This window comes from Lepidochelys kempii, chromosome 1, assembly GCF_965140265.1.
Source record: "Lepidochelys kempii isolate rLepKem1 chromosome 1, rLepKem1.hap2, whole genome shotgun sequence".
Classification (NCBI taxonomy): Eukaryota; Metazoa; Chordata; order Testudines; family Cheloniidae; genus Lepidochelys; species Lepidochelys kempii.
Window position 1 is genome coordinate 58,773,658 of NC_133256.1, and position 17,541 is coordinate 58,791,198.

Below are 17,541 nucleotides of genomic sequence, written 5' to 3' on the forward strand. Positions count from 1 at the left end.
CATTTTTCATCACACCATCATGGAAAATTCAAACAGTGCTCAAAGTTTATATTCTATGTTTTGATTTTTGCCTATTCAATGAGATATCAATATCTATAAATAAATAAATAAATAAGTAAAAGGTTAAAAGTTATGCTGTAACACAATCTTAACTGTAGTGTGGGCACTGCTACACCATAATTTTATCAAACCTGTTATTTACTTAGAGGTAAAAAATTGGAAGAAATATGGTTCACTAGTGCCTGTCTCTTCTGGGAGCAAAGGAAGTTGATTGTGAGATGTACACTCATCTTCTCCTAATCAAAGATCTCTGCTTAGTGCTTTAGACTTGGAGGAAAGTCATAAGAACCCAAGATCCCTGTTCAACTCTGTGCACATAAGCAAAAACCACTATGGTTAAAAAGCCCAATCCATTCTTTACCCAGAAATACCATCAGAGTCCTACTGAAGCCAGTGGGCCCAATTCACTGTTGTCCTGCACCTTATGTAGTCATTTAGACCTAGATTCTTATGGGTATTTAGATGCTGCTGTGCTCAGGAGCCTAAATCTTATTCTCACTTAAGAGCCAAAATCCTACTTACTGGCAATGGGATTTAGGCTCTTCAGTGCCTAAACCACTTCAGAAAATAAGATTAAGGCTAATTGATATAGGCAATGCAACACTAAGCTCAGCAACACCTAAATACCTTTACAAATCTGGACCTTACACTAGTGCAAAGTAATTGCAAAATGATAGTAAACCAGAATATTAGCATTTTACACTCATTTAAATGACTACACAAGATGCAGAGCTACAATGAACTGGGCCTAGAAGGACTCTGTGCAGGTGTTAGGACTATCTTTCATGGATCCCGTTGCAGGATTAGGGGCCAGTTTTCAAAGCCTCAAGCAATGGGGCTTTAAACATTTTCCTTATACTATTAAGTATTTTAAGATATTCTTAGTATAAATTGTTACCTGCTATTAATGTTTTTAAACATAAAGTTAGTTTAGTTATTACTAGCTACAATTTTGCCCTATCTAGTTCTTAAATAATGATGTAACATTCTCACAGACAAATGGCATAGTTTTTTCCTGTAAAGGAGGCCTATTTCGGAAATGCTTTCAGTAAAAATCATGCACAGACAAAAGTGAATTAGAACACTTGACAATATAAAATACAGTACCTATGATACTCTGTCTCTCAGGCTTTCTTCGTGAAATTACTGGGAACTCTTCATTATCAGACAATACTATTGTGTTAACTTCAGTCTGTATGCTCTTTCTCTCTTTATTGGTCAACTGGGTAGTGAGATTTTGATAGCCAGCTGTTTCTCGCTGTAACTTTCTAAAGGTTGCCATCACAGGTGATGGGTGAGAAGGGGACACGGCAGCTAAGCTCCCAAAGGTAAACTCTGGTGAAGTAAAATAAGCAGGCTCATCCTTCGGTAAACCAAGAAGCTGCCTGCGAAAGGATTTACGACGTTTGTGTAATGGGAAGCTGGCAGGACCACTAGGAGTTGGAGTTATAATAATATCTTTAAGAATTTGATCAGGAAAAAGATTTTGGACTTTGAGTTGGACTGATGTTCGACTGCTCGAATAATAGCCAGAAAGAGTAACTCTATCCTTGTCAGTTGTGCTTGCAGCAGCAGCAGAGTCTGGTAAAGACCAATAAACAGAGTCACTCTCCTCAGGGGGAGCTAGAACCTTCATGTCCAAGGATCTACCATCTTTCTGCAACGGGCAGTCAGGAGGTATACAACAATAAGGAGCAGTAAGAGTCAATTCCTTTTTTAGATTTTGATCAAGAAGGAAGTGTGTATCTTTGGGATGGACTTGTGTTTGACCACTGAAATAACTACTGGAAAAAATATTACTGTCTTCATCATTTGTGCTTCTGATCACTCCAGGTTGGTCTTTTTGAGGAATCCTGTCTGGAGAACACAAAAGCAAGAAAAGTGAAGATACATTTATACCTAGGCATACATTTCACATGTTTTTCAAGAAAATACTGTGATTGACTCAAACTGGATGCTTTAGAGAGAATTTCCCCTACACTGAGTAAACACACAAAAATAATCATTTAAAAAAAATCAACCCTACTGCATCACAAAATGTTTTGCTTTGTAAATTTATTTGACAAGTATAATTTAATTTTAAACAAAGTAAACAACACTGAATGATCTGTAGTAATTTGTAAACATGTAAGTGTTAGACATCTATATTTAGAATGACAGGTTTCAGAGTAACAGCCGTGTTAGTCCGTATTCGCAAAAAGAAAAGGAGTACTTGTGGCACCTTAGAGACTAACCAATTTATTAGAGCATAAGCTTTCGTGAGCTACAGCTCACTTCCTCAGATGCATATCGTGGAAACTGCAGCAGGCTTTATATATACACAGAGAATATGAAACAATACCTATTCCCACCCCACTGTCCTGCTGGTAATAGCTTATCTAAAGTGATTTCCAGCACAAATCCAGGTTTTCTCACCCTCCACCCCCCCACACAAATTCACTCTCCTGCTGGTGATAGCCCATCCAAAGTGACAACTCTTTACACAATGTGCATGACAATCAAGCTGGGCTATTTCCTGCATAAATCCAGGTTCTCACATCCCCCCCACCCCCATACACACACAAACTCACTCTCCTGCTGGTAATTGCTCATCCAAACTGACCACTCTTCAAGTTAAAATCCAAGTTAAACCAGAACATCTGGGGGGGGGGGGGTGTAGGAAAAAACAAGAGGAAACAGGCTACCTTGCATAATGACTAAGTCATTATGCAAGGTAGCCTGTTTCCTCTTGTTTTTTCCTACACCCCCCCCCCCCCAGATGTTCTGGTTTAACTTGGATTTTAACTTGAAGAGTGGTCAGTTTGGATGAGCAATTACCAGCAGGAGAGTGAGTTTGTGTGTGTATGGGGGTGGGGGGGATGTGAGAACCTGGATTTATGCAGGAAATAGCCCAGCTTGATTGTCATGCACATTGTGTAAAGAGTTGTCACTTTGGATGGGCTATCACCAGCAGGAGAGTGAATTTGTGTGGGGGGGTGGAGGGTGAGAAAACCTGGATTTGTGCTGGAAATCACTTTAGATAAGCTATTACCAGCAGGACAGTGGGGTGGGAATAGGTATTGTTTCATATTCTCTGTGTATATATAAAGCCTGCTGCAGTTTCCACGATATGCATCTGAGGAAGTGAGCTGTAGCTCACGAAAGCTTATGCTCTAATAAATTGGTTAGTCTCTAAGGTGCCACAAGTACTCCTTTTCTTTTTATATTTAGAATGCTTATGATGAGCCACACAGATTAGTGAAAAACTAATTACTGAGGTTCCAGTGCACATAAAACTTGATTACTGTGATAATGCTTAGAGTCCTGAATCAAGGATCAGGTCCCACTGTGTGAGGCACTGGAAACACATAACAAAAAGGCAGTCCTTGCTGCAAGAAGCTTGCAGGGGCTCTTTTTGGGGCAGTGTTCCTCCACAGATCCCCTACTCTGGGGCTGTGTCTGAGAGCCACAATTTAATCCCTTATGAAATGTGTTGCTCCAAACAACAATATATACCATCTTTAACAAGAAGCAGCAAATTAAACTTCCACTGGTTAAACTGCCAAATGGCTGATTTGTTAATTTACCAACAAATAATTTTAAACTATTAGCCAGTCATGAACTGACATATTTAGTTTCTAATAATGGTCACTTGGACTAACATCCATCCCATTACGCAGGACCCACATAAGGCTCTCTATACCATCTAGGCCCCATGATAGCCATGGTTGTGTGGAGTGGAGGCTCAGGCAGAAGCAACCATGCAGGGGGCTTCCACATCCCCTAAACACCGTGATGTGGGCTCTGTGCTGGCTTCAGCTAGGATGATGCAGATGCGACCAGTGTGATAAGCCTGTGAAAGGAAACTTAAATGGTGAATATATGGGTCCAGTGCCCAAAAATCTCCACAGAGGAGCTGCAGCCTTTTTTCTAGGCTACCAGCTAGAAGAGCAGCCACATAGGACTCCTGTGTATTGTCTGGATACGTTATATCACCCACTTAGTGCCCCACCTTCCTGGGAATAGGTTCATCTTATTCTAAAGGAATGAACTTGTTTCATACTTGATGAAACACAGAACAAGCGTGTACTCCAAGGTGATCATATTACCATTACTGAAAAGCTGGATTCTGATCAAGGGTCACTCCACTTTATAAACATCCATCAAATGTAATGGCTGCATTTTGTGGTGCGAAGTGATCCTTGAATGTACTTTATTGTACAGCACTTTGATTCTTGTCAGGGTACTGTATAAATCTATACATTCTAAATAGCATTCATCACTAATCATATGTTATACTAGAAAAAAAGCCATTGCAACAGAACACTGTCTCTGGATAAAAGGTTTATCATTTAAAATCATTTAAAATCAGTGGAGCAGAGCTCTGGTATTGAGCCAGAAATATTTAGATACATTTTGGATAGTGCCAGACTGGAAATGTGTTGACAGAGATGGAAAATTTCACCAACTAATCCCCTAATGGACTTAATAATATCAAGAGAACAAGAAATGCAACTTCTTACTTTTCAACTTTAATTCACTTGCTGAGATTTCCCTTCTTACTTATTTTTTACCATACCAGTATAATGTTATGAGTATTCTTTATCAATTAGTGAAATAATAAATGATAACTGGAATTGGTATAAATAACAAACACACCATAAGTGACACTATATTAATAAAACAATATCATAATATTAATGTTAAGAAATTTCAAATTAGTTATGCATATCAAATACTATGAAAAATTTGTTTCAGAACTTTTTCCTTTAGTTTACTTATTATGGTCAGATTTAATAGTTTTAGCTATTTAAATTGTTTTACATATAGGTCATAGAAAAGACCTATTAGGACATCTTTTCCATGCCAACGCAGGATTGTTCTTTTACAGTGCTAGTTTATTTTAACATATTGTCCAGTCTAAAGTACTGACCCTACATCAGAATCTGCACAGCAGCCTCTTGTGGGAGCACAAGTTTGACTGAAGTCAATGGGACAGTACAGAAGTAAGAGCCCTTCTGGTAGGATCAGAACCTAGTTTTTAAAAAGTCTCAAGCAGTGGAGTTTTCAGCTCTTTCTTTGAGCTATTATTGAGCTAATATTCCTACTATCAATTGTTATTGGCTGTTAACTCTATATTTAAAGTTAATATGTAATTATTAGTTATTAGTTGATTAATCGCAGTTAATCCACGCGATTAACTCAAAAAACTTAACTGCAATTTAAAAAATTAATCACTATTAATCGCACTGTTAAACAATAGAATACCAATTGAAATTTATTAAATATTTTGGATGTTTTCCTACATTTGCAAATATATTGATTTCTATTACAACACAGAATACAAAGTGTACAGTGACCACTTTATATGATTATTTTTTATTACAAACATTTGCACTGTAAAAATGATAAACAAAAGAAATAGTATTTTTCAATTCACCTCAGACAACTACTGAAGAGCAATCTCTTTATTGTGAAAGTGTAACTTACAAATGTAGATTTTTTTTGTTACATAACTGTACTCAAACCAAAACAATGTAAAACTTCAGAGCCTACAAATCCACTCAATCCTACTTCTTGTTCAGCCAATTGCTAAGACAAACAAGTTTGTTTACATTTACGGGAGATACTGCTGCCTGCTTCTTATTTACACTGTCACCTGAAAGTGAGAACAGGCATTCGCATGGCACTTTTGTAGCTGGCGTTGCAAGGTATCTGCGAACACCTGTTCTCACTTTCAGGTGACATTGTAAACATGACGTGGGCAGCATTATCTCCCGCAAATTATAACCAAACTTCTTTGTCTGAGCGAATGGCTGAAGAAGGACTGAGTGGACTTGTAGGTTCTAAAGTTTTACATTGTTTTATTTTTGAATACAGTTATTTTTTGTACATAATTCTACATTTGTAAGTTCAACTTTCATGATAAAGAGATTGCACTACAGTACTTGTATTAGGCGAACTGAAATATACTGGTTTCAGAGTAACAGCCGTGTTAGTCTGTATTCGCAAAAAGAAAAGGAGTACTTGTGGCACCTTAGAGACTAACCAATTTATTTGAGCATAAGCTTTCGTGAGCTCACGAAAGCTTATGCTCAAATAAATTGGTTAGTCTCTAAGGTGCCACAAGTACTCCTTTTGAAATACACTATTTCTTTTGTTTTTTACAGTGCAAATATTTCTATTAAAAAATATAAAGTGAGCATTGTACACTTTGTATTCTGTGTTGTAACTGAAATCAATATACTTGAAAATGTAGAAAACATCCAAAAATATTTAAATGGTATTTTATTATTGTTTAACAGCACAATTAATCACGATTAATTTTTTAAATTGCGATTAATTTTTTTAATCACTTGACAGCCCTAGTTACTAGCCATTGTTAAATAAATGGCGAAGAGCATTTTTGCATCTTCTAGGTCACCTATAGCATACAAAATGTACAGATATTTCTGAACTGTATTGTATCATCAGTGATATCAGTTTTTAAGCAGAACTCCCCATTGCCTTCAAAGGCAACATGACTCAACATGTATATATGTAAGTGTTTACTTATGCAGCTGTACACAGGAGGGATGGGACCATCCCCAAATGCCCTTAATTTTTTCATAATCACTAATCACAATTGTACTTCCCTGTATCTTTACTTGTGTTCCTGACAGGGGCAGCTCTACCAATTTTGCTGCCCCAAGCAGTCGCCACCAAATTGCCGCCGCCGAATTGCCGCTGTGGAGGGAAGAGCAGCCGAGCTGCCGCCGAATTGCCGTCGCGGGACACGGACTCCCACCCCATTCTAAATGCCGCCCCAAGCACCTGCTTGGAAAGCTGGTGCCTGGAGCCGGCCCTGGTTCCTGACTCCATCCTCTCTCATCTCTCCCAACACCTTTATCTCTTGCTACATCTTTTTGTTTGTCATTTTGTAACTCACCCACATAGTGACAGGCCTTGGTTGGATCATAACATAAGCATTCATTATGGTGTTAGGGAAATCAGTTATGGCCTGGTGTCTGATAATGATTACTTGTGGTCTATTCCTGATCCCACTGAAGTCAATGAGAGTTTTGCCATTAACTTTGATGCATGCAAGAAAGAGCCTTATATATCCTGAATTTTAATTATAAATTTATTTTTGATAACATTGGTTTGTTCTGGGATTGGAGGGGAGACCATGTGAAACCAAGCATTTATTCTGTCACAGATTAAAGATTTTTTTTTACATGTTATCTCAGCACTAACTGTAGTTTTGGGTCATCTCAACTAATGTATGAACTTATGATATGTTGAATGTATGAAACCATCAGCAAGTGTTTGAAGTTAAATCCACAAGCACGGGAGCAGTTTCCATTCCCCCACCCTGATGCTAATGGTGACTATAGGGCCAAACAAGCTTCAGCACAAAATGGAGCAGCCTAGGAACTGCTCTAACTTGCACCTGGTTTTAATGCCCCCAAGAGCCCATTACATAAGCAAGGACAGCTGAAACACAGCATGCTCTGGTCTTGCCTGCTCCAGTTCTTTTACAGCCTCCCCATTGTCTGTGTCATGGGACACCTGAAGCAAATGGCATAGAGCCAGCTACATTGGCTTTATGCCACCTGGCTTGTGGCAACTTCCCAACAAATTGGAATACTCAGGGGCAGCTGTCTGACTGTTCTGCACTGCCTGAGCAGTGCAAAGCAGTTGGAAGAAAAAGGAGTCCAAGCTACTGTCTCTTTAACTTTACCTTAAAATGGCTACCAATTTAAAGCCCTGATTCCAGGAAGAGCACTTGAGCCCATGCTTAATTTTAAGTGGGTACTTTAAGTCTCACTGAAGTCAATGGGACATAAGAACATGCTTTTAAGTTAAGTACTTTCCTTAATAGAAATGGAGGTAAGCATGTGCCTAGTACCTTCCTGAATTGAGGCCTAAGGTAGTTGCATGTAATGCCAAAAATGTAAATAACCAGGTAGAGATTAAAAAAATATAGGGGGGCACAATCTGATCACACATCAAACAGTGTAAATCCAGATCTACACCACTGAAGGCAACGGACTGGCTTTGGATCAGTAGCACTGAGAGATCTAAATCTGATTTAGAGAAATAAACCAATTAAAAAATAGCTGTACTTTACAATATATATCTGTTAGAAGATAGCAAAGATAATGAGGATAAGCACATTTTATACTCCTAATTTAAAACTCATTTGAGCATTGAGGTCAGGAAGGTTGAAATTCACACAGGGAGTTGAACATATCAGGTTTGAAATCTGCTTGGGAAAGTACACATGTATATACTTCAAATTCTCAATATTAAGGGCTAGAATTTGTCTTTGTGACACAGGTGTCCTTGGGCAAGGTCTACAGCAGCACAGACCCAGAGCAAGCTCAAAGAGGGATCACACCTTAGGTCCCTGGCACTTACAGGAAAAATGCCTTCTGCATCAATCAGTGGCCCATAATCAGGGCCGGCTCCAGGCACCAGCAAACCAAGCAGGAGCCTGGGACAGCAAATGTAAAGGGGCGGCAGGACGTCGGGCTCTGGGATGGCAATCAGTCCTCGGCAGCAATTCGGCGGCCGCTCCATCAGAGCACATTTTGCACTCGGCAGCAATTCGGCGGCGGGGACGCAACTCTTCGCCTCCGTGTTTGGCGGCAAGGTGTTTTGTTTTGTTTTTTGGGGGGCGGCAAAAACGCTGGAGTCAGCCCTACCCATAATGAAGGAAAGTAGCAAATGTCAAGAAAGCAACTGTAGCTTCTTTAGATATAGCTTTTACATTGTGTACAAGTTGATTCATCAAAAACCAGCCAACCAACCCCTCAGGATACTCATTACATTCTGCATTAGAACATGGAAATTAGGGGATTCCTGATTTAGTGCATAAATATTAGCTAATACATATTTTATTTTGCTAACTGTGGTATTTATGTTCTCTGGTTTAATGGCTATTCTGGGGCATTTGGCAGGGCCCTGAAGCGATCTTCTCTTGTTCTCCTTTATGCTGCTGCACAGGATGCTAATTAATCAATACTCTATTCTACAAGTTAAGTAGCTAGTAAACTTTTTGTACAGCTGCATCTTGAAGACAGTTCAGTAGGACAAGAGACTGTATGGGTCTTCTTCATACTTAATCCCACACTCTCATACAAAAACCAGTATAGCAATCTCAAATTTTATCAAGCGCTGGCTTTCCTTTGGGTTGTGAACATATGCAGTGATCATCTTCCAGTCATATTCACACTGCATTACACCTCCAACTCCAATACTTGTTGTCACAGTGCAGTTTCTTTGAGGAATTCTTCTGGTTTCATTTATTATTTGCTGAATAATGATAGCAACCATATGGTGTTTAAATTAATACTTAAATTGATTAATACACATTCCTTCAATATTGTCTCCAAAGAATATGTAAATCTTGGAACTATGCATTGTGAAGACTATCTGTTATTAGTACTGCTTACCTTTATAGGTGTTTTCCCTTGGCATAGACAGTTCAGGTAGCAGCTTTGGAGGCAGAGGCCTACGAAGTAGTTTTGGTTGCTCAAACATTTTCTGCCTAATAATTATTTTTGCTGGACAACTGAGGAGGATTCAGAAGTTTGAAAATTCTAGATATAAGGCAAAGAAAAGAAAATCATCTCTGGATTTATGTATTGAACTGTAAATGTCTGCCCAGAAACAGTTGCTGTTAGAAAACACCAGTATAAATGGATGAAAATGGTACTCTGTTTACTTAGTAACTAATTTGACATTTTGCTAATTATCAGTAGTGTTTTTGGAAACTAAAAGGTGACATTATTAAAAAATAATCTATCTGTTCTGTTAATTTAGGTTTGGAATGCTCATAATACAGAATGACGTATGACACCATTGTCATAAAAGTGAGGCAGTGGTTGGTTCTTCCTCTAAGAAGCAAATGGTGAAAAAAAGGAAACCTAATTTTCACGACATGAAACTTTTTGAAAGTTCACAAAAAGCAGCATTTCTAGCCATGGATAAATAGATTTATAGTTAATAATAAAAATTCAATTTTAAATTGGTATTTCTTAATGTTGTGGGTAACAGTTAATTCTTCTGATTTAGTGAAGCAGCTGGGCATAAGCATATTATACTTATGCTTAGAACTCCTCTACTTGCGCTATATTGATGACATCTTCATCATATGGACCCACGGGAAGGAGGCCCTTGAAGAATTCCACTTGGATTTCAACAATTTCCACCCCACCATCAACCTCAGCCTGGACCAGTCCACACAAGAGATCCACTTCCTGGACACTACAGTGCAAATAAGTGATGGTCACATAAACACCATCCTATACCGGAAACCTACTGACCACTATACTTACCTACATGCCTCCAGCTTCCATCCAGGACACATCACATGATCCATTGTCTACAGCCAAGCCCTAAGATACAACCAAATTTGCTCTAATCCCTCAGACAGAGACAAACACCTACAAGATCTTTATCAAGCATTCTTAAAACTACCCACCTGGGGAAGTGAGGAAACAGACTGACAGAGCGAGACGGGTACCCAGAAATCACCTACTACAGGACAGGCCCAACAAGGAAAATAACAGAACACCACGGGCCATCACGTACAGCCCCCAACTAAAACCTCTCCAGCGCATCATCGAAGATCTACAACCTATCCTGAAAAATGATCCCTCACTCTCATAGATCTTGGGAGACAGACCAGTCCTCGCTTACAGACAGCCCCCCAACCTGAAGCAAATACTCACCAGCAACTACACACCACACCACAGAAACACTAACCCAGGAACTTAAAAATTTAACTTTTATCTGTGCTTTAAGTGCACCGTGAATTGCTATTATAAAATATGTATGTGGTGGTGTACAGTACATGAAAACAGAGATAGCCTCTGTCCTAAGAAATGTGTCTATCTTGTAGATTTTCAGAGATGCAACACATTGGTGAGGATGATTTCATTTTTTTGTTTGTAATTTATAAACTCACTCTTTAGGGCCTAGTGGCAAAAGGGTATTATAAAAGGGACTTTAATGAAGAGAAAGTAGCAGCTTGGTACAGCAGCATGGGGATAGCATTCCATGCATAGGGGTATTCCTGGAAAAAGCCCACACAGATGGGATTGGGAGAAAGAAGGAAAGAAAGAAACAAGTAATTGAAACTGGCATCATTCACAGATTATAAGGCCAGAAGGGACCACTGTCATCATCTAGGTCTAGTCTGACCTCTTGTACAAGACAGACCATTGGACTTCCCTGAATTAATTCCTGCTTGAACTAGAGCACATCTTTTAGAAACACATCCAATCTTGATCTAAAAATTGTTAGTGATGGGGAATCTACAACAACCTTTGCTAAATTTTTCCAATGGTTAATTACAGTTACTGTTCAAAATTTTTTCTTTATTTCCAGACTAAATTGTCTAGCTTCAGCCTTCAGCCAGTAAATCTTCTTATACCTTTGTCTGCTATATCAAAGAGCCCACTATCAAATTTTTGGTCTCCATGAATTACTTATAAACTATGACTAAGTCACCCCTTAACCGTCTCTTTGTTAAGATAAATAAACTGAGCTCTTTGAGTCTATCACGATAAGGCAGGTTTTACATCCTTTAATACTTTTTTGGTCCTTCTCTGAACCCTCTCCAATTTATCAACATCCTTCTTGAATTGTTGGCACCGGAACTGGACACAGTATTCCAGTCACACCAGTCACACCAGTCCCAAATACAGAAGTAATATAACCTCCTTACTCCTACTAAAGATTCCCATTTTACTCCTGAGGGAATTCTGCGTCAAAAAATAAAAAAAAGTGCCTCCCCCCAAAAAAAATCAGCAGAATTTTGCAGTTTTTTAAAATATTGTGTGCACCATTTATTTGTCAATAAATGTGGCAGTTCTAGCATGGCAGTGGGGAGCACACGCCACTGGCTGCATGGAGGCGTGAGATCACCCTGCAGTCCCCCCACCCCCGGGACATGGACTCAGTGGTGGTGAGGCTGCACCCAACCCTGACACAGCACACGGGCCAGGCTTGCCCAAGAAACACCCGAGGCCCTGACTCCACACCAGGTGTGGGCAGGCAGGCTCAGCCCAGCAGGATCCAAGTGTGGAGTGGCTTAGTGTGGGAGGGTCCAGGTGTGGGTGACAGAGTTCTGTGTGAGGCAATCTGGGTGTGGGGGTTCAGTGGAGGGGGGCGCTGTGTGTGGCAGGGATCTGGATGCACAGCATCTTGTGCGGGAGGTTCAAGGCACAGGGGCTGGGGAGGGCTGGGTTCAGGAAGTAAGGTTTAGTACTGGGAGATTCGGATGCGGATGGCTCAGTGGGGGGGGATTATGGTTACGAAGGGGAGAGTAGGCTCAGCAGAGGGTCCAGGGGGGTCTGGATGCACAGGCATTGGGCAGATTGGGGGTGGGTCTGACTTGGCACCAGCCAGGGTGTCCCCAGACCTGCTTTTCCCCCATGCTTTACCTCTCTGCCAGCTGCTCCAGGTGCCTGAAATGACATGCCTAAGCTGCTGGGGAGGGGCACATGACCACTCTTGTGGCTTCTCTTCACTTCCTCATCAGAAAGTCATTATTCAGTGAGAAAGCAAAGAAATCTGCGGGGGCCATGAATTCTGCGCACAAACAATGGTGCAGAATTCTCCTAGGAGTACCACTTATACAACCAATGATTGCGTTAGCCTTTTTGGCCACACAATCACACTAGGTGTTCATGATCAGCTGATTATCCACTACTATTCCAAACCTTTCTCAGTGTCACTTGCTTCCAGTAAGTATGGGCTACAATTTTGTTCCTAGATGTACAATTTTATATTGGCCTTATTAAAACACATATTGTGTGCTTCCAAACAGCTTTCCAAACAATCCACATCACTCTGAATCCCTGACCTGACCTCTTCATTATTTACCACTCCCACAATCTTTGTGTCATCTGCAAACTTAATCAGTGATGATTTTACTTTTCTTCCACGTCATTGAGGAAAATGCTAAATACTGTGGGGCCAAAAATGGATTCCTGTAGGACCTCATTAGAAACACACCTGCTTGATGAAAATTTGCTGTTTAAAATTATATTGAGACCTATCAGTTAGGCATTTTTAATCCATTTAATGTGTGCAATATTAATTTTGTATTGTTCTCATTTTTTAAATCAAAATGTTGAGTGGTACTAAGTAAAATGGCTTACAGAAGTCTAAGTATATTACAACCAAGCTTGTAATCTCATGAAAAAAAGATATCAAGTTAATTTGACAGGATCTATTTTTCATAAATCCATGTTGATTGGCATTCATTATATTACCCTCCTTTAATTCATTATTAATCAAGTCCCATACCAGCTGTTCTGTTATTTTGCTCAGGACTGAGGTCAGGCTGACAGGCCTATAATTACCCAGGTTATCCCATTTACCCTTTTTAAACATTGGAACAATATAGCTTTCTTCCAGACTTCTGGAACTTCCCCAATATTCCAAGAGTAATTGAAAATCAAAATTAATGGTCCAGCGAGCCAGCTCTTTTAAAACTCTTGGATGCAAGTTATCTGGACATGCTGATTTAAAAATGTCTAACTTCAATAGCTGCTGTTTAACATCCTCTTGGGTTATTATTGGATTAGAAAGTGTTTTATTATCATCATGATAAAGCAGCTATTTTTTCCACCAAATAGAGAACAAATATTTATTGAACACTTCTGCCTTTTCTTCATTATTTTATTGACAATTCTACCATTTCTATCTAGTGATGCAGGGATCAGCAACCTTTGGCATGCAGCCCACCAGGGAAAGGCACTGGCGGGCTGGGATACTTTGTTTACCTGCAGCTTCCGCAGGTTTGGCCAATCACAGCTCCCACTGGCCGCGGTTCACTATTCCAGGCCAATGGGGGCTGCGGGAAGAGGCGCGGGCTGAGGGATGTGCTGGCTGCCACTTCCCGCAGCCCCCATTGGCCTATAACAGCAAATCGTGACCAGTGGGAACTGCGATCGGCTGAACCTGCTGACACTGCAGGTAAACAGACAGTCCTGGCCCACCAGCCACTTTTCCCTCTAAGCTGTGCGCGTGTGCACGCTCACACAGATCCTGAACCCCATGCACATGGTGAAACACCACGTGCACAAAAAATGAAATACAACATCAGGGCCAGGCTGAAATATCATTTACGGGTGACTTTTGACACTGTTCGCCTGCCATCTATCAACACAGCCAGATGCTACTAGCTGGCAAGGGGGGGAGGGCGGGAAGGAAAGGAGGGCAATGAATCATACCCCTCCACACCAGCATTCAGAACGTGAAATGTTGATCACATTGGGACGGTCAGGACCCACACATCTCCTTGTAGTCTGTTCATTTGGCTGTGTACAAACTCAAGTACGTGTGAATAGGTCAAAATGCCTGGCTGTAGTTGCTAAGGAACTGCAAAGATTTCACAGAAATGAACAAAGGTAAATGTTCTTTTCGTGACTGAAATCTTTCAAAGGCATTGGACTTCATACATTTACTCGTGATGTTTTACCATTTTCCCGCTTTTTTTGCAGCAGATAAATGGACGTTATCGGAGCTATGCACAAACTTCCAGTATCCTGATCTGAATGATCTCCCGTTTGCCCTTTTGTCGAGTCATGCTGTTAAGCACATTGAAGATAGTAGCCACATAATAAAAGTATTAATTTTAAATAAACCAATCCGGTAAAAAAATCAATTCCAAAATGTCACTGTCTAGAGGTCTAAAGCGTAAAAGAACAGCGACTTCATTTAAATCTGGATGGCTGGATAAGACTATAGAGATGGTTACACCAAAGTCACATAGTGTAATGCTTGTTAAACTTCGTGAAATATTCACATATGAGGACAATGGAGTGGTTTGTGTATATTGTCAAGATGCCAGAGCTTCGGGAGAATTTTCAACAGGAAGAATGTGGAACGACGTATGGAAATTGGATTTCTTAAAGCATCATCTGTCAAGTAAGTCTCACATAGATGGCGTAACAAGACTTAGAAACAACAACTCTTCCTTACGAAGCGGATTGCTTAGCATGATTCTTGAAAGTCCAGCTCAAAAGCAGAGGAGGCAAATTAATCTTGAACAAAAGCGCTCAAACCCAGAAGAAATCAAGGTACTTATTGACCGTGTGTTGTTGGCTATTAAAATTAACAGCTCAATGCTTTCTGTTCAGGATATTAGTGACCAAATGGAGAAGTATGTGCGCATACCAGCAAGCTGGAGAAGTAAAAATTATGCTTTTGAATTTCTTGACATTATCAACTGCATTGTCCAAAATGACCTCATGCATGAAATAGCATTGGCAATGTTTCAAACTCTAGCTGTTGATGAAAGCACTGAATATCCATTAACAGATACTTGATACTCTACTTTAAATATAGATCCATAAATTTTGCAGACTATAAAACTTTGTTTGGTGGACTATTACGATTGTAAGAATGTGATACTGTTTCAACAGTGGCTGCAATCAAAGAGTTTTATAAAAAACACCAACTTGATCTAATGAAAATGGTGATGTTCACATCTGATGGTGCCTCTGTGATGTTGGGCAAACCCAATGGCATGGCGGCTCAGCTGAAACGTGATATTCCTCACTTAGTCCAGCAACATTGCGTTGCACACCGGGAAGACTTGGGGATTTCCGATGCATGGAAAGAGGTCAAGCTGATAAGAGACATCGAAACCTTAATGAGAACTGTCTACACGGAGTTCTGTCGGTCATCCAGGAGAAAATGCAAATTTCAGGAAACAGTGGATGCTTCTGAATGTGAGTCAGTGGCTTTCAGGCCACTCAATGAAGTGCGCTGGTTATCTAGGCACTTTGCACTTCGAGCAATTATTCGCAACTATAATCCTCTTCTGGAATATTTTGAGCAAGACAAAGATACTGATCCAGTTTCTAAATATTGCCACAAAAAGCTGAATATCATGGAATGCCGAATAACATTAAAAGTTTTGAAAGATGTTTTATCGGAGCTGGCTTCACTATCCACACTGCTCCAGAAACGGGGCCTTACACCTCTTGAAGCATTTCACCTTGCCCAAGGTAAACTGAACAAAATCAGAAGACAATACCTTGGAGATTCAGTCTTATGGAGTGACAAAGTTAAGGCTCTCTTAGATATGAGCATGCAATAATGAAATTGAAACCAATTCCATAATAACTTTCACAAACATCTTGTGTGCACATTTGGCAGACAGGTTTCCAGAGGATGAAGTCCAGGTGTGGTCCGCTTTTGATTGTGCAGCAATAGTTAAGTGCAATTTCAATTTTGGAATTCATCAGGTCAAATCCTTATGTTCAAAATACAAAGACTTTCTTGCTGAAGAGATTGTTATAGTCAATCAGTACAATGACGTCAAGTTTGCAGTAGCCGAAAGAATCAAAAGCCAATAGGTTTTAAGTTTCCCAGATATGGTGACATTTGCTCACCAGAACGAACAGTTTTAGGATCTTGCAAAGTTGATGGATATTGGAGGAACATTCCTAGCATCAAGTGCAGACTGTGAGCGTGGCTTTAGCTTAATGAACACTCTAAAAAACAAACTACGGAATCGTTTAAGAGTAGATCATTTGGACATGCTGATGCGTATTAAGAGTTACCAGCTGATTGGAGGACTGATAGATCTGGACAGAGTTTATATTGAATGGGCAAATAAAAAAGATTGCAGGGAAAAACAGTAAGGTTAGTTTAGCAGTCTTTGACATTTTGACCAATAAGGAAATTAAAATGCATTTGTAAATACATATCTTATTCTTGGCTGATAATCATTTATTGATATGTTTTAGGAAAATTTTAAATTTAAAACACAAACTCTTGTTTTTCTTTTTTTACTTATGATGTCTCTATCTGAAAACCCATATAAATTGACATAATGGCATACTTATTAAATTGTCTTTATTATATGTTTATCAAAATCTTTTCGGACATTTGTATAGAATGAAAGGTGAAAGTGGACACCAACGGGTAGAAGCCTATGGACTGATAAAGATCATGATTAATATGTGCTTGATACATGCTCGTGATTGTCTATAAAAAAAGATCATAAAGCGTAATACTTAAAACTAACTTCTGCTTCATGAAGAATGGTTAAATTTCCTTTTTCTAAGTATTTAAAAATGACATTTATAAAATAACATAGTGTAAAACTATTATCACAAATTGAAAATTAAAACTTTTTAAATGTATAAGCATTTTACTCGCTTGGGCGCATTTGCCTGTTGGCCACAAATTTGAACTCTGCTTCAACAATTTGCACAGAAGAAATTTTTTGCGCACACAGCCTATCAAAAATCAGAGGGAACATTGCGCCAGCGGACTTCCCTGATGGGCTGCGTGCCAAAGGTTGCCAATCCCTGTAGTAATGGATCAATACCATTGTTAGGGTTAATTGATGGGGCAGAAATGTCAAGGGGAGACAGGATAGGAGACAAGGTCTATAATGTAGGCAGGGACACAGCTCTAGATTAAGTCACTGAAAGGCAGGACTAGAAGTTTAAGCTATATAGAGTGTGTAAAGAGGTTCATAGA

The 17,541-nt window shown here is 39.6% G+C and overlaps 1 protein-coding gene across 1 annotated transcript in view; it reads right to left on the reverse strand.

Moving 5' to 3' along the window:
- LRRC63 (leucine rich repeat containing 63) overlaps positions 1 to 17,541 on the reverse strand; it is a 50,913-nt gene that overhangs the window by 30,280 nt on the left and 3,092 nt on the right. Inside the window, exons 2-3 of the mRNA XM_073344530.1 lie at positions 9,480 to 9,626; positions 1,168 to 1,917 (exon numbers count right to left, since the gene is read on the reverse strand). Of these exons, the coding sequence (XP_073200631.1) occupies positions 1,168 to 1,917; positions 9,480 to 9,567 (838 nt within the window). The 5' untranslated portion in view covers positions 9,568 to 9,626. The remainder of the gene's footprint in view (positions 1 to 1,167; positions 1,918 to 9,479; positions 9,627 to 17,541) is intronic.